The sequence below is a fragment of the Choloepus didactylus genome, chromosome 14, assembly GCF_015220235.1.
Source record: "Choloepus didactylus isolate mChoDid1 chromosome 14, mChoDid1.pri, whole genome shotgun sequence".
Lineage (NCBI taxonomy): Eukaryota > Metazoa > Chordata > Mammalia > Pilosa > Megalonychidae > Choloepus > Choloepus didactylus.
Genome location: NC_051320.1, coordinates 87,289,824 through 87,307,813, shown reverse-complemented (window position 1 = coordinate 87,307,813; position 17,990 = coordinate 87,289,824). Strand labels below are relative to the sequence as shown.

General features: G+C 34.3%; 1 protein-coding gene across 2 annotated transcripts in view; it reads right to left on the bottom strand.

Moving 5' to 3' along the window:
* Positions 1 to 17,990, bottom strand: part of EFR3A (EFR3 homolog A) — a 140,867-nt gene that overhangs the window by 56,847 nt on the left and 66,030 nt on the right. For both annotated transcript variants that reach the window (XM_037802375.1, XM_037802376.1), the window contains exons 5-7: positions 13,965 to 14,086; positions 9,848 to 9,997; positions 7,412 to 7,549 (exon numbers count right to left, since the gene is read on the bottom strand). In XM_037802375.1, the coding sequence (XP_037658303.1) occupies positions 7,412 to 7,549; positions 9,848 to 9,997; positions 13,965 to 14,086 (410 nt within the window). The remainder of the gene's footprint in view (positions 1 to 7,411; positions 7,550 to 9,847; positions 9,998 to 13,964; positions 14,087 to 17,990) is intronic.

Sequence of the window (17,990 nt, the reverse complement as noted above, 5' to 3'; positions counted from 1 at the left end):
TAGGAAGACTAAATGTCATTAAGATGTCAATTCTACCCAAACTCATCTACAGATTCAATGCAATCCCAATCAAAATTCCAACAACCTACTTTGCAGACCTGGAAAAGCTAGTTATCAAATTTATTTGGAAAGGGAAGATGCCTCGAATTGCTAAAGACACTCTAAAAAAGAAAAACGAAGTGGGAGGACTTACACTCCCTGACTTTGAAGCTTATTATAAAGCCACAGTTGCCAAAACAGCATGGTACTGGCACAAAGATAGACATATAAATCAATGGAATCGAATTGAGAATTCGGAGACAGACCCTCAGATCTATGGCCGACTGATCTTTGATAAGGCCCCCAAAGTCACTGAACTGAGTCATAATGGTCTTTTCAACAAATGGGGCTGGGAGAGTTGGATATCCATATCCAAAAGAATGAAAGAGGACCCCTACCTCATCCCCTACACAAAAATTAACTCAAAATGGACCAAAGATCTCAATATAAAAGAAAGTACCATAAAACTCCTAGAAGATAATGTAGGAAAACATCTTCAAGACCTTGTATTAGGTGGCCACTTCCTAGACTTCACACCCAAAGCACAAGCAACAAAAGAGAAAATAGATAAATGGGAACTCCTCAAGCTTAGAAGTTTCTGCACCTCAAAGGAATTTCTCAAAAAGGTAAAGAGGCAGCCAACTCAATGGGAAAAAATTTTTGGAAACCATGTATCTGACAAAAGACTGATATCTTGCATATATAAAGAAATCCTACAACTCAATGACAATAGTACAGACGGCCCAATTATAAAATGGGCAAAAGATATGAAAAGACAGTTCTCTGAAGAGGAAATACAAATGGCCAAGAAACACATGAAAAAATGTTCAGCTTCACTAGCTATTAGAGAGATGCAAATTAAGACCACAATGAGATACCATCTAACACCGGTTAGAATGGCTGCCATTAAACAAACAGGAAACTACAAATGCTGGAGGGGATGTGGAGAAATTGGAACTCTTATTCACTGTTGGTGGGACTGTATAATGGTTCAGCCACTCTGGAAGTCAGTCTGGCAGTTCCTTAGAAAACTAGATATAGAGTTACCATTCGACCCAGCGACTGCACTTCTCGGTATATACCCGGAAGATCGGAAAGCAGTGACACGAACAGATATCTGCACGCCAATGTTCATAGCAGCATTATTCACAATTGCCAAAAGATGGAAACAACCCAAATGTCCTTCAACAGATGAGTGGATAAATAAAATGTGGTATATACACACGATGGAATACTACGCGGCAGTAAGAAGGAACGATCTCGTGAAACATATGACAACATGGATGAACCTTGAGGACATAATGCTAAGCAAAATAAGCCAGGCACAAAAAGAGAAATATTATATGCTACCACTAATGTGAACTTTGAAAAATGTAAAACAAATGGCTTATAATGTAGAATGTAGGGGAACTAGCAATAGAGAGCAATTAAGGAAGGGGGAACAATAATCCAAGAAGAACAGATAAGCTATTTAACGTTCTGGGGATGCCCACGAATGACTATGGTCTGTTAATTTCTGATGGATATAGTAGGAGCAAGTTCACAGAAATGTTGCTATATTAGGTAACTTTCTTGGGGTAAAGTAGGAACATGTTGGAAGTTAAGCAGTTATCTTAGGTTAGTTGTCTTTTTCTTACTCCCTTGTTATGGTCTCTTTGAAATGTTCTTTTATTGTATGTTTGTTTTCTTTTTAACTTTTTTTCCATATAGTTGATTTAAAAAAGAAGGGAAAGTTAAAAAAAAAAAAAAAAAAAAAAAAAAGATGTAGTGCCCCCTTGAGGAGCCTGTGGAGAATGCAGGGGTGTTCGCCTACCCCACCTCCATGGTTGCTAACATGACCACAGACATAGGGGACTGGTGGTTTGATGGGTTGGGCCCTCTACCACAGGTTTTACCCTTGGGAAGACGGTTGCTGCAAAGGAGAGGCTAGGCCTCCCTATGGTTGTGCCTAAGAGCCTCCTCCCGAATGCATCTTTGTTGCTCAGATGTGGCCCTGTCTCTCTAGCTAAGCCAACTTGAAAGGTGAAATCACTGCCCTCCCCCCTACGTGGGACCAGACACCCAGGGGAGTGAATCTCCCTGGCAACGTGGAATATGACTCCCGGGGAGGAATGTAGACCTGGCATCGTGGGACGGAGAACATCTTCTTGACCAAAAGGGGGATGTGAAAGGAAATGAAATAAGCTTCAGTGGCAGAGAGAATCCAAAAGGAGCCGAGAGGTCACTCTGGTGGGCACTCTTACGCACACTTTAGACTACCCTTTTTAGGTTCTAAAGAATTGGGGTAGCTGGTGGTGGATACCCGAAACTATCAAACTACAACCCAGAACCCATGAATCTCGAAGACAGTTGTAGAAAAATGTAGCTTATGAGGGGTGACAAGGGGATTGGGAAAACCATAAGGACCACACTCCACTTCGTCTAGCTTATGGATGGATGAGTAGAAAAATAGGGGAAGGAAACAAACAGACAGAGGTACCCAGTGTTCTTTTTTACTTCAATTGCTCTTTTTCACTTTAATTATTATTCTTGTTATTCTTGTGTGTGTGCTAATGAAGGTGTCAGGGATTGATTTGGGTGATGAATGTACAACTATGTAATGGTACTGTGAACAATCGAAAGTACGATTTGTTTTGTATGACTGCGTGGTATATTAATATATCTCAATAAAATTAATATTAAAAAAAAAAAAAAAAAAAAAAAAAGACATAATGCTGAGCAAAATAAGCCAGGCACAAAAAGAGAGATATTGTATGTTACCACTAATGTGAATTCTGTGAAAAATGTACAATGTTTTATACTGTAGAATGTAGGGGACCTAGAGATACCAATTAGTGGAGGGGGAATGATAATCTAATAAGAACAGATAAACTATGGAGGGTAATCTCAATGTTATGGGAATGCTCAGGAATGATTATGGTTTGTAAACTTTCTTGGATATAGTAAGATCATGTTGGAAGCAATAGAGTTATTTTAGGTTTTTTTTTTTCTCTTATTCCTTTGTTTTCTTAGGGGTTGTTAATTTTCTTGGGGTATGGTAGGAACATGTTGGAAACAATGTAGTTATTTTAGATTATTTGTTTTTCTTACTCCTCTGCTTGGACATGGTTTATTAATTTTCTTGGGGTATGGTAGGAACATATTGGAAGCAAAGTAGTTATTTTAGGTTATTTGTTTTCCTTAATCCATTGCTTTGTTTGAAATGTTGTGGGGTTTTTTTGGTTGTTGTTTGCCTGTTTGTTTTTAATTTTTTGATAAACAAAGTTAAAAAATTGAAAAAAAATCAGTAGAAAAATGGGAGTAAAAACTAAATGACAAATAGGGTGGGATGGGGGGATGGTTTGGGTATTCTCTTTTCACTTTTATTTTTTATTCTTATTCTGATTCTTTCTGATTTAAGGAAAATGTTCAGAAATAGATTGTGGTGATGAACGCATAACTATATGATCATACTGTGAACAGTTGATTGTATACCATGGATGACTGTATGGTTTGTGAATATATTTCAATAAAACTGAATTAAAAAAAAAAATCACATTGGGATTTGCTTAAAAACAACAACAAACACATTTCTAGACTCTCCACTCACCCTCTCCCACAACATACATAGGATTGGAGCCTAAGATCTTATACTTTAACAAACAACTCAAGGATGCTTAAGTATACTAAGTTCCGAGAACCACTGTCCTAGATTTATATAGACAATCTCTTACAATACCTTTCTAAACTAGGTAGGAAGTTTCATATTGAGGGCTCACTTATGCACAGCAGGGAAGAGAACAAGTAGAATCACAAAACAAGCTCAACTAGACAAGATATTTGCAAGTCAAAAAAACATGTGACATTCAGCTTAACTACTTCTAAAACAAGAACCGATCTCAAAATTTACCAGAGCAGTCTGAACAAAAAATATTTTAGTTTGACATTTTGGATACTAGAGGGAGATCTATAAGCAGGAGGACTAAGGTATCAAATGAGGTATAAGATTTTCACCTTATTATTTATTACTTTGGCTGGAACACCTTCACTCAGATTTCACCTCTATTTTTATATAAACAAAAATCATGAAGACACTATAAATGGTATGAAAAATTTCTAATAATTTGTAAAATAAAACAGTAGACTTTAAAGAAATTTACAGTTTCTTACTTTAAGATACTAATCTCAAGTCAAACATATCCAGTTTACCAATTTTGGTGGAAAAGTTTAAGCAGCATGACAAGCATGGAACTTTTATCACAGCTTTTTGACATTCTACCTCCAGTTGTCTTAATTTTATTTCCAAATGTTAAAGTTAAATTTCAACAGGATTTTATAAATGTTTAGGAATAAATTAGGCATCAGAATCTTCCTGTGAAAGAGTTAGAGGTAGAGCCAGAATCATTCAATGCAATGAACTTGAAGTTTAGAGCCTTTGTTAAGCTGTCTGCCTCAGTCTTCTCATTTGCAAAGGATGAAGAATACCCCTTTCTCAGAGGCTAACTACACTGTGAGGATTAAAAGAGATAAAGCAAGAGAAATCATTAGGCACAATGCCTGACACTGAAAAATGTTAACTCTAATCTCAATCTGACTTTTATTCCTCTTTTTCCCTGCTATCTTCCCCCCTCAAATTGTGCCCACTATTCAACAAATACTGATGTGATGCTTAGCCTTAAAAGTCAGGTTTATTTTTACAGGTTCTAAACATTCAAAAAATGATTTTTGATACTTAATTCTTGACTGTAGCCTACTATGATATACCTCTAACTCAAAAGTATTGCATTTTAATCCTATTCTATTAAGTTTCCCAAACTTAATATTCCTATTAAAAGTTCCAACCATAGTTTAGAAAATGCAAAATAGGCAGACTCCTGGGTCAAATGTTATTTAAGAAGAGAGTGGAAAGAAAGAAAAATTAAAAATGTTTTATATAGGAGATATATTATTAAAATCACATTTAATAGTTTTCTTTTCAATGTAAAATTAAGCTTTGATAATGCATGAAAAAATATGCAATAAGAATAGACTTTTTCAATGATATATGAAGCAATTTTTTCTTTTAGGTTAAAATAAAAATGTTAACTGTAGCATACCTTAAGAAATTAGTGCTATACAGAAATATTTTGTCATTTATAAGGATTAGTCTTAAAAGTATTTCACTTCTCATTAATGGATGACTCTAGAAAGTGGCTCTGAAGATGAGAAAAAATTGCTCTGGAAATTTTATTTTATTTACCAAAAATGTTTTAGTTCAATATTGAAGCAGGTTCTTTAATTCAACTGTTACTTAATCTAGTAAAGAAAATAACTGATTTACAGAAATTTGAGTATCACATTTTTTACAAACAGTGAGCACAGGATACATTTTCAGTATCTAAGAATATTATCGAAGGAAATTATTTGTTTCTTTTTTGTTTTTGTTTTTTCAGAGAAAACAGAACAGAGAAAACTGCAGAGTTAGGTGGAGTAAAAAAAATAACCTCCTGAAGTAAGATCTTGAGCACTAAAAGTGGTTGTAAAAATCCCTGAAATTAAAATGAATTACTACTTAATCCAGGAAGTTGAAAATCCACTCTGCTAAGAAGCAGAAAACTAAACTTTACTTACTTTCTCATGCATGCTACCAATTACTTTTTGTCATAGTTCAGGTTCTCACACCTTCTTGTCCAGAATTTTATTATAATACCTCCTAATATACTGACCCTGGTTCAAATCCATCCAATACAGCTCTATTTGATTAACTTTCACAAAGAACAATTCTGACCATTTCACAGCCTTGAGATGAAATCTTTAGTAACTGGCTACAGAAGTGAATATAAAATTTTAAGCTCTCTAAAATGTAGCCTACGCTTTCTTTCTCTTCTTATCTCACATTAACTCCATCTGTATTTTAACTCCTGCTAACAGTATCAACTAATTTCCACTCCTCCCACCAAGATCACACTTGTTCTCTGCCTCTAACTATCCGAAATCCTACTTACTCATCTAAGGCCACCTCAAAAGATGCCACCCCTAAATTCCCAAATCATACTTACTCTTTTAACTTCCATAGCACCTTTTGGCCTTTCCTTGTACCCATATATTATATAATTATTTGTGTATGACAATTACCCATCAAGTTTGTTAAGGAATAGGAAAATTTTATTCGTGTATGTATATAGTCCCAGAAAAACACTTTTTTTTTTTTTGCAGAGGCATTTAATATTTATTTAACTAATTACATGATCAAGATTTATGTCCATTAAGTTCTCTGTGGAAAAGAATACTGCCCATGTCAACTTACTCAAGTCCACTTAATTTGATAATTTCTTTCTTCCAGGTCAGCACTCTAGATTTTTAAGGCCTTATAGACTGCCTCTGGGTTAGTAAAAGTGTCAAGATAAAAACTAGAATCCTAATAGTAAACGTGCATGTAAGGAAATTAAAAATTAAGTCTGTCTTCAGTTATATCTGACACGATTCTGATTATTTCTTAGTAGTATTTTCGTGTAAGTCCACAGAGTCTTTAAATAGTAGATCTCAGGTAGGTTTTTAGGGGGATCACAGATCTCTTTGAAAATCTCACGATCCTCTAATTTCAAATATAATTCTGTAGTTTACAGATTCTCTTTAATTGAAGCTCAGCTTTGAACCCTAGGTTAAGAACATTTTCCCTAAATAAAGAAATATGTATGCCATATTTGGTGTAATTTATTCATGACATAAGGAAATTAAAATCATGAAGATAAAAAGACAGGGCAAATGATTAACAAATGGAAAATTAGGAAAAATGAGCAGAAATTATGCAGAAAATTATACAGAAGATCTAACACCTTCTGCTGTATAGAACACAAAGGTTTTGGCAAAGCTTGAGAGAGAATGTCTACAGGAGAAACTCAAAGTTCACAAATGAATTTTGCCTAGAGGGTAGCATATAAGTGCCAATGAGATATTTAATACCCTTTATTCTGATTAGTCACTAGGTATAAACTGAAGTGTACTCAGAAAAGCAAATATGATCTAAGGCAACCCAGATATGGCAAAAAGAAAATGGAAGAATAGAAGCCATGGAATGCAAGGAATTACCACAGTCAGTAAAACAAGACACAGCATACTTGTACACTGTTTTAGTATTTTACTGCACATATGCATTTCAAGATTTTCAGTAGAAATCCAAGTTGATGGATGGATATATGGTGTACATTATTGTATTTCATATTTAAAGGGGAATAAACCAGATAAATGGTTGAACCAGTAGGATGACTGACTCAATCCCCTAGTCCTCCACCATGCTTCACTGGTTCCATTAATAACTCCCTCATACAAGTAAAAAAGTATCTGTCCTCTATAGATAAGTCATAGAATTAATAGAGCAAAGGCACAACCAACCAGGAAAACACTCAGTACTTACGCAAAAACTGGTCTAACAGCATTATTCATATTCCCAAAAGTTGCTCGGCCCAGCAGTTCTCTAAAACAGTTTTCAGCCAGCACAGAAGGATTCTCTTCTTTCTCAGCTGTGGAAGGAGAAGAAGGAGGGCCTATTCGACTGAAAAAGAGACAAAGAGAAAAACTAATGCAAGAATCCTGACACCAGTTTTAATAGTCAAAAGAGAATAGATTTTATTCCTCAGAAATGTTAAAATGACATTTCTTTTATCCCAAAATAACTTCAAAACTTAATTCTAATTTCATGAACCACCACCAAAGTTATTCATATCATTTTTTCAAATAGGGAGAATTAAATTGAGTTGTGTAAGTTCTTTCTAATACAACATCCTTGACATAGGTAAAATACTTAGCAGCTTGCTATTTTGTTTACTTTCATACACCTTTTCTACATTTAAAGCAAAATCATAGTAAGCACAATGGTACCCAGTAGTCATCTTTAGGTATCCCTAGTTTAACTGCAGGTGGGAAGAAATAAAATGAAGTGAAAAACTTACGACACAGTTGCCAGTTTGAATATATTATGTCCCCAAAACACCATTATCTTTGATGCAGTCTTATGTGGGCAGATGTATTAGTGCTGATTAGATTGTAATTCTTTGATTGAGTGTTTCCATGGAGATGCGACCCACCCAACTATAGGTGATAGCTCTGATTGGATAATTTCCATGGAGGTGTGGCCCTGCTCATGCTTGATTAGTTTACTATATAAGCTCAGACAGAAGGAGCAAGCTTGCTACAGCCAAGCGGGACACTTTGAAGAATGCACAGGAGCTGAGAGAGGAACAACTGGGAGAAAGCCATTTTGAGACCAGAACTCTGGAACAGACACCAGCCACATGCCTTCCCAGCTAACAAAAGTTTTCTGGATGCCACTGGCCATCCTCCAGTGAAGGTACCAGATTGTTGACGACTTACCTTGGACACTTTATGGTCTTAAGACTGTAACTTTGTAACCAAATAAACCCCCTTTATAAAAGCCGATCCATTTCTGGTATTTTGCATAATGGCAGCATTAGCAAACCAGAACACACAACATGTGAATAACAAGGAAATTTTAAAAAGCTAATTAGAACCCTTGTATACATAGATGTCTTCAGCAGGCACTGTGATTTGTTCACATTTTGAAATCTTACTTTAGGCTAATGTATTCATGTGCAATAATTTTTTAAAAAAAAGCCCATCTGTGGCATTGGGATAACAACAAAAGAAAACACACTTTCTTAAGATTTGGCTACCAACAGTCTCTGTCCTTTGTATCTTACGTATGCTAATCTGGGACCTCAGGAGCCATAATTATGGGGAATGCCTTCCTAACTAGCAACTAGCTAAGGACCTTTTAAAGGAAAATATTTTAGATAGGAAAACTTCACTCTCAGCTAAGTGCCAAGAATAGGAAAAACATAGAAGGTGCTAAAATATCTTGTTTCACACTTTAGGAAAGATTTACAAGGCTGGAGAAACCCATATCTAAGGTTAAGCATAAATTCTTTCTGTATTTACCATAATTACCATAAATAGAGTAGTTAATTATGTAGAGTAGTTAATATCTTCTCACTTCTTCTAGACTATTATTTTGATAATGAACATAAAATCATCAAACTTATGAATACAGTTTAAGTTTTAGAACTACAGAATCATCAAGTGTCTTTTCAATAATATGATTCAGATTTTTCTCTTAAAAGTGAAATTATCAAGAAGGTCACAATAATAAGCTATATTGGACAATAATGGTTCTGAAACTTAATTATACACTGTCCCCAAGTATAGCAACAGAATGTGGGGGAAAGCATGCTCATGGCATATGAAAAAGTAGAATCAAGTACAGAATTCTGAGTACAACTGGATATTGCTGTACTCAGTATACATCCAAAAAATATAAGAAAAATCAGTAGATATCCAGAACTATTCTAGTCTGAAACACCTTAATATCATTAATCACAAATGAACAGTATATAAACAAACAAACAAAAAAATACTGAAGAACAATAACAGTTATTATTATTTTGGATTGTTCTAACTCCCCATGAAAAAACATGCTAGATTGCTACACAATAACAGTAATTTGGATATCATTTCTATTTCTAAAATTTACAACTTTAAGTAGTATTAACTCAAACTAATGTGGCTACTCAACAATAAGCAGCAAGTAAAGTGCAAATTAATTCTAAAAGAAAATAAAACATTAAGAGTACGAGTAAGAATTTGTGGCCTCCTAAGCTTAATGTGATCACCAAAGACTAATAATTTTTCCAGAAAGATACACACTTTAAAGCTCAGTCAACTTTAGTAGACTACTATTTACATAACATTAAAAGCAAAACTTTCTTATCCCAGTAAGCAACACGCATACATATCTACAAAATAGACACAACCCTAACATCCTTTAAAGCAATACCTGTCGACCTCTTCTATCTTTTGCATGTTAAACAGAAGAGATGGAACAATCTTATCCATATGCTGGGGTTCCCAAATGGTAGCCCGAAGTTCGTCATTAACTGTTTTGCGAACCACACCTTGAATACCCCTGATTCCAGCAATTCGGATTCTATAAAAGAGAAAAACCAAGTGTCCATCAACATATGAATGGATAAACAAAATGTGGCATATACATGCAATGGAATACTATTCAGACATAAAAAGGAATGAAGTTCTGATACACGCTACAACATGGATAAACCCTGAAAACATGCCAGGTATAAAAAGCCAGACACAGAAGGCCACATCTTATATGACTCCATTGATATGAAAATGTCTAGAATAGGCAAATCCATAGACACAGAGAGTAGATTAGAGGTTATCAGGGGCTAGAGGAAAAGCAGAATGGGGAGTTATTAAAAGGCATAAAGAGTTTCTGTCTGGGGAGATAATAATAAGTTTTGGAAAGAGATTGTGGTGGTGGTTATAGAACATTATGAATTTAATTAATATAACTGAATTGTACACTTAAGCATAGTTAAAATGGCAAGTTTTAGTGTTATATATATATATCTAAATTAAAAATAGGATTTTTTAAAAAGAGACAATAATTTGCATCAAGAAAAAGAAAGTTATTTAACAAGTCTGTTTGCCTACCTGGGTGTGAACCCATTATAAGATCTTTGATGAGGTTACCTCACTTAAGGTTTGGTATATCGCAGTCAGGATGGATCTTAACCCTATTACTGGAGATCTTTATAAGTAGAGTGAAATTCAGACAGACACAGGAAGTAAGAGAAAGCCACAGGGAGTAAGAAGTGGGAGACATGGCCATGTGCTAAGGACCAAGAATTGCCAGCAGTTGGCCTCAGAATGTCACAGTCTTCAGGAAGAAAGCATTGCCTTGATGATGACTTGAGTTGGACTTTTTCCCAGCCTCAAACAATTCCCATTGTTTAACCCAATCCATTTCATGGTATTTGCTTGAGCAGCCAAGGAAACTAAAGCAATAATGATAACTCAAACTAACATGAACTAGATTCTCTCCATTTCTTGTTGAGAACCCTCAGAAGCTGAGTAAAAAGAGGATTTCACTGTTCTTCCCCCACTCCCCAAGAGCCTTCCATCTCCCTTAGACCACCTAGGTTGAGACTGGAAGCAGGTGGTTCTTTTAAGGTATGACAAATGAGAACTACCAAAATAGAGTACAGATAACACACCACACATACATATGTGTGTGTGTGTGGGGGGGTGTACACAAACATATGCATATAAAATGACTTAAAATGTACCAACATAGTAAGAAAATGCTGCTCTATACTCCCATTCCAACATAGTCCTCAACTTCCTCAAGCCCTTCTACATCCTAAAAATATACATATTTGTGTGGTGTATGTGTATTCATATACATACACACACACACACAAAAGAACAGTAAGAAAAGAAACTTATGAAACCTGGGTGAAGAACAGCCTCTTAAGCAGCACTAACCTGGCAACCCATTTGGCCCCAAACACCTCTCTGGCTAAATTTGACTGTTTTTACTTCATTTATTTCTACTGCCTGAAATATTGACCAAAGAGAGATTTTTCAAGCATTGTCTTCCAAAAACTGCAAACAGGTTTAAAGAATGGAAGATACGAAGAATCCAATCCAGACCAAATGCCTGGCCTGATTGGCACATTTGAGCCATGACCTCCAGGAGAATTCAGTGTCCCCATCACTAAAATATAACAGTTAGGAATAGGAATGCTGTAAGGACTTAAATGAGTTAATTCATGCAATGTGCTTAAACAATAACTGACACTCAGTAATACTCAATAAATGTTAATTGCTCCTACTGTTCTTGTTAATCATTATTGTGATAATGATGATTTCTCTGATTTCTTTCCATCACAAATGAAGTTTCTTCAGAAGTTAGAGTAAGAGCATAAGATTGAGGTGTATGACTTTACAAGTGGGAACTGTTTTCTGCCAGGCAAACATTAAAAAAAAAAAAACAATCCCATCTCCTACCACCCACTTCCCCTCAAATTCTATTTGCTAGAGTTTTACTTAAAATAAAGGGATTGATAGTAAGTATCAAAGTAAAAACCTAAACGGGAATATAAATATACCTTAAGAAAACCAAAAGAGTTTTTATTTTAGGCAAAAAGGAAAAAAATCCTCTAAATATTTTCAAGTATTTACTCATTTATTTTACAGTGATTTAAACATGAAATGCTGGTGCTTTGGAATTTCAAATATTGCATTATAGAGAAAAGACCTTTAATTTAGAAAAAAGTACTATAAATCCCTTCATTGGTATATAGAAAATTTCAAGTTTCTTCTTTTTTTAAACAATATGAAAAATGTTACATAAAAAAATGTGAAAAGACAAGATCGTTCACTAGAGGACGCTAAATTCCTGGAATATGGCACATTATATAATGAATTTTTTAATGCCTTACAGGAATTCTTTCATAAATATTTATAGACACCATACACACTTTTCAACTACCTTGTTTTAGATGTGAAACACACTAACTAGAATTTGAGAAATGCCTATGTTAATCCTTATAATACTAAACAGAAAAGTATACTACATTCTGGGTAACTGTCCATATTTTAAAAGAAAACATAAATGTTAACATTTTTAAAAATTTGCCATTTTTCTTTATCTCATCTTTATCTTTGTGTTTTTTGCCTCAGGAAAAACAGATTCTGAGGGCAGGGAATAATCTTACAAAACATCCTTTAAAATAACCTTTAAGGAGGAAAAAAGAGGATTTAATGGATATTGGGAGATACAGGAAATTAATTATTATAAGGTAATTACAGTATCTTTACCTCTAAGCCCTTACATGTCATAATCGAAGCAGGACTTTGGTCTATACTATTATGCCCTAAACTGAGGAAAAATTATACTAACAGCATCACAGACAGAAACTAACTCTGCTATATATGAAAATGACTTATTAACCACCTTTCAGTTTCCTTTCTCCAAGTTAAAATAATGTCTACACTTATTTTCTTTTTTGGAAACCAACAGTGTAGCTTGCATACTCCAACTAAAAGCTAGCTATATTTCTGCACATTTCTTTATTTATTATAAAAAAAAATTACATAAGATGCTAAATCTTGACAATCGATAGCCCACGATAACTCTGCATACAGGTTTGTTTCTTTTTAGGTGTGTTACATTAATGCTCAAACTACTTTTTATATTACCAAGGTCATTTTGACTTTCACTCCTATCTTTAAAGTTTCTTATTTCTATACAGATATCAACCTATAGATTGTATTTCCAGATAAGTAGTTGATCCCAGATTATTACTAGTACAGATCTAGATTTGTTTTAAAGTGTGCAAATAATTTGTTGTGACAACCTCAGAATGACAGTAATTCACTAGTGTACATTCGTTACGTTTTTCTATTTATTCATTCAAAAAGTAGTTATTGAAAGCCTACAATGTTCAAAGTGCTAGTAAGACAGCAGTTCTTAAAACAAAGTCTTTGCCCTCATGGAGCTCATTCCATAGAGACTAATATCTCTGGATAAGTGCCACGGAGAAAAAAATATGCTAAGGGGGAAAAGAGCACTAGGGGTGGGATGCGGATGAGTTGGTAGTCAAAATAAATCAAGGGTGGCAGAGGGAAGACTCTCTTTATAAAGTGTCACCTGAAAAGAAATATGAACAAAATGAGGTAGTAAGCCATAGGGCTATCTGGGGAATTTTTCTAGGCAGAGAGACCTCTGAGGAGAAGTATCCCCAGAATGTTCAAGGGACAACAAGGAGACCCTTGTGTCTGGATTAGAGTGAAAGAGGAGGAAATGATAAAATGTCAGGTTCTGAGTCTGGGGCAGAGGGAGCATGAAGGGGCCTTCTAGGTTGTAGTAAAGACTTTGGATTTTATTCTGAGTGAATTGGGAAACTACTCTCAATCTTGCTTTTCCAATAGATTGTTATAACTTCTAAAGGTAATAGAAAGCTGTATTTCAGGAAGAAAGCGTATATGTCCCTGTTTCTTTTGGTAACAATTATGCAGTATCTAAACACAGTAATCATCAATAAATTACTCTATGACTATAAATCATAAAGTAAAATAATACATACTCTGTTCGTATTTCAGGATCACTATGACAGGAATGACACATGGCACTGAATCGAGATACAAAAAAGTCATAACGTCGATGATAGGAGGGTGTGTCCTCTTCAATATTTGCAAACTTAACAAACTAAAAAACAAATATAATGATGCAAATGTTTTATCACCTTCTCAAAATTGTGGAAAAAACACATTTACTTTCATTCATTACTTGCTACATTAACAAGAAATATAAGAATATACTAAGCAAATATATGAAATATCCTAAATACTGCACATATACAGGAGGAACTTTTTATTGAAGAACATTTTTAAAAATTAAGACTACAATAAATATTAAAGATAAACTTCTTAATCTAGTCCCTGTTGAGAGACTTAACCCCTAGAAGGAAAGTTCTTTCTCTAGGGCTCTTGAACATTTCTTACATGATGACAATGGTTCAGTGATAAACTCAGGCCACAACATCCAGGGAATTTTATTTCTTAATTAAGGGCAGGAAATCTTCCTTGAGAACTGTTATAACACATGAATGAATAATATTCATGCAAATAAGATGAGACAAGAAAAAGGGACATAAACCAAAGGAAACAGAACTTAAAATGAGTAGAAAAGAAAAGTAATGAGACAACAAAATTTATTTTACCTCCTTTCTTAAAAAAAAAAAATGAGATAGCCATGTCTAGGAAAAGTTTAAATATCCTATGTTTGTCAGAGACCTGACTCCTAGGACTCCATAATATGCACTCTTTTTTCTCATTAGCTTTCTCATTCATTCAGGGATTTATTACTCCTATATACTAAACAGCCTAAAACAAGCTACAAACTATTAACTTACTTACAATTTAAATATATATAAACACCTGCCAGGATACAGAATGATGATTTTAAAAAGCTATATCCAAAAGAATTATTCAACTAAATGTACTTACTGATACTCTGATGGCAACAAAACAGATATAAGCACAGAATAAATTTGAAAACCTGAAATTATGATATGAAAAAGGTATTTTAAATTCAGCAAGAGCTAAGTCACCTGTTTTAAAATTATAAATTTATATGATTCATGATATCTAGAAAAGGACCACCTGGTTCAGATTAACCTGACATTCACTATCCTTATCATACTGTGCTATGTATTTTCACGTGTTCTTGTTTAATTATACCAAGAACCTTGTACGGAATGTCATTATCTCCACTCTGCAGATGGGAACACTGAAACAGTTTAAACTCAAAGTGACACAGTAAGTAAAGGTGAAACAGGCGTTAAAATCCAGGTTCTTCCTCTCTTACTTTCAAGATTGCAATATTACATACTAACCATATGAACAGTGTTAGAAATACTAAACCAAACTATTCATAGTCTTCATAAAAAAAACAAGCCTTGACTATCATAGGGAAAATGCTCAAAAAATGTAAATGAAAAACTACTGCACAAAGCTCTATACACATATTGTCTCCAATTAAAGGCTACTTCTGAATGCTGGAATTACAGGGTGACTTCAACTTTTGTTTACTTTTATTTTTATTTTTTATTTTTTAGCATTTTCCCAATTTGCTACAATAAATTTCGAGTATTTTTTAAAAATTAGAAAAAAAAGAACAAGAAATTTTAAAAATTGGCCATTAAAATGTTAAATGTTCTGGGGGATTTTCTGAAGAAGGAAAAAACTTTCCTTTTTTGATTTATAGAAAGTTACAAGTACGAGTATAATTTAAGTGATCATTGGGTCATTTACAGAAGTAGCTCCTATTTTCCTTGAGTTTAAAGAAGGAGGATGACAAAGGGGCAGCTGCACTCCAGGGAAATGCACAAAACTCATCTTCCTTCTCAGTTTTATGGAAAAGCTTTTCTAATCCTCATAACTGGGAGCTAACGTATTCTAAACCTATATGGTCAATGCTAAAATAAATCAATAAAAAGGTAACATTACAGACTTCTTATATGTAGGAGTAGAAAAAAACTTAAGACACAGAACAGCGCAGAGATTATGAACAGATTCTGTTAGATGGATCTGGATTGGATTCTGGCTTTACTAAATTAGATATGTGACCAGTGAAATGGAATACTTAACTTGTAGGTTGTTGAGGGGTTCAAGAAAACAAATAAAAGTTAGTCCAGTGCCTGGCACATAGTATGTGCTCAATAAAAAATAAGTCATATACTCTTTCATTTAAAAAATTAAGTGAAGAATTAGCTATGTTTCAAAAGGCACAACAAAAGGCAGCAGCACTGCAATCCTTCAGTGCTGAGTTTCTCCCCTTTGGCACCATTAAAATTTTAGATCTGATAAATTCTTTGCTGTGGAGGGCTAACTTCCATATTATAGCATGTTTAGCAGCACCCTTGGCCTCTACCTAACTAGCACTCCTCAGCCTACCCACCACAGCCCTGTGGTATAGTCCCAAGACAATGACAAATGCCTACAAAGGGAGGAGGGGGCAGAACTGACCCTGGAAGCTGGAAAATAATCAACAGCTTAAAAACTGGTCTCTGAGAACAACTATCAACAATATTTAAAGAAAAAGATTAAGATTAGAAATCAGTTCTGAAAAAAGTGAAATACATCAACTTAATACAAGAGGAACAAAAAAGTAAAAATAATCCATACTTTCCCCTGAATTTTAATCTACAATAATGATAATATATCTATTGGAAAGAACAGACCCAGCTTTCAAGTAAGAAAGTCCCAGGATTGAATCCGTTATAGTGTTAGTTCATTGTCTTTGGACAAGTTATTTAGCCTCAATTCCTCATCTGTAAAATGGGGATACAATTTCCAAGTTCAAAGAGGTTTTCTGAGAATTAAACAACATAATATATGTGGAGTATCTAGTACATACCGTATTATTTCTTTAAAAAATCAGAATCAGTGTTGCATAATGTTAACATTTATCACCATTTAAAACAAAAATTATTGTATACCATTTATTAATATTATGTAAATTTTCTTTCCTGAATCAGTATGTATACAAGTGTGTTACCTTATGCTCTATACTTCTCAGTATTTGAAATAGTTTACAATAAAAAAAGGTAAAAAAAAAACAAAAAACAAAAAGTACCTAGCACAATTTCTGAAAAAAAGGAGGTCCTGAATAAACTGTTTCTATTTTTGTCACACTGGGTCTACTTCAGCAGTGAATAACATTTCTTCCAAAATAGTACAGAGGCAAATGTCAATAAATTAAATAAAATTTACAAAGAACATTAATAAATATAAAAATATTAAATCATTACCATCATGTTTGACAATATAGTACACTTTGCACCACTAAGAAATTAAAATTAGACTTGCAGGGAATACTAGATAAGTAACGATGGCTGAAGATAATATAGCATTTCACTTAATATAATTCATTCAAATCAAAATTGGTGCTAGGGACTAAATCATATCACCTACAAAAAGCATATTCTGGTCCCACCTCCTAGTCCCGTGGGTGTGAACTCATCTCTAAATAGGACCTTTGAAGACATAATTACTTAAGGTGTGTCCAAACTGAATGAAGGTGGCCTTAATCCAGTAAGGCTGAAGTCCTTAGAAGAAAAGGAAAATGGATATAGTAAGAGTAACCCATGGTTGTAGCTCGAAGCTGGAAGTCAATGGAAACAAGAAATTGGAACAGAAAGGAGAAGATGCTTCCATGTGCACTGCCATGTCACTAAAAAGTTAAAGACCAAGGATAAACTGCAGCCAGTCCCAGAACACCACAGTCTTCAGGGAGAAAACATCACCTTGCCGATGCTTCGATTTTGTACTTCTTCCAGCCTCAGAACCTTGAGCCAATAAATTCCCGTTTAAGCCAACCCACTGCATGAAACTTGTTCTAGCAGCTGGGAAACTAATACAGTATGTAACTGAAGAATTTGATCCTTTGCCCAAATGACTCATTAAGGGAATCCTAATGGCATCACTGGCTGAGAATAAAGAAACTTCTAGGAATTTACACTAAAACTTTCCCCATAGTTATTAAAACCATTTTAAAACCATTTTCCTAATAGTTATTAACAATTTTTCTCCTAAACTTTCCTTATCTA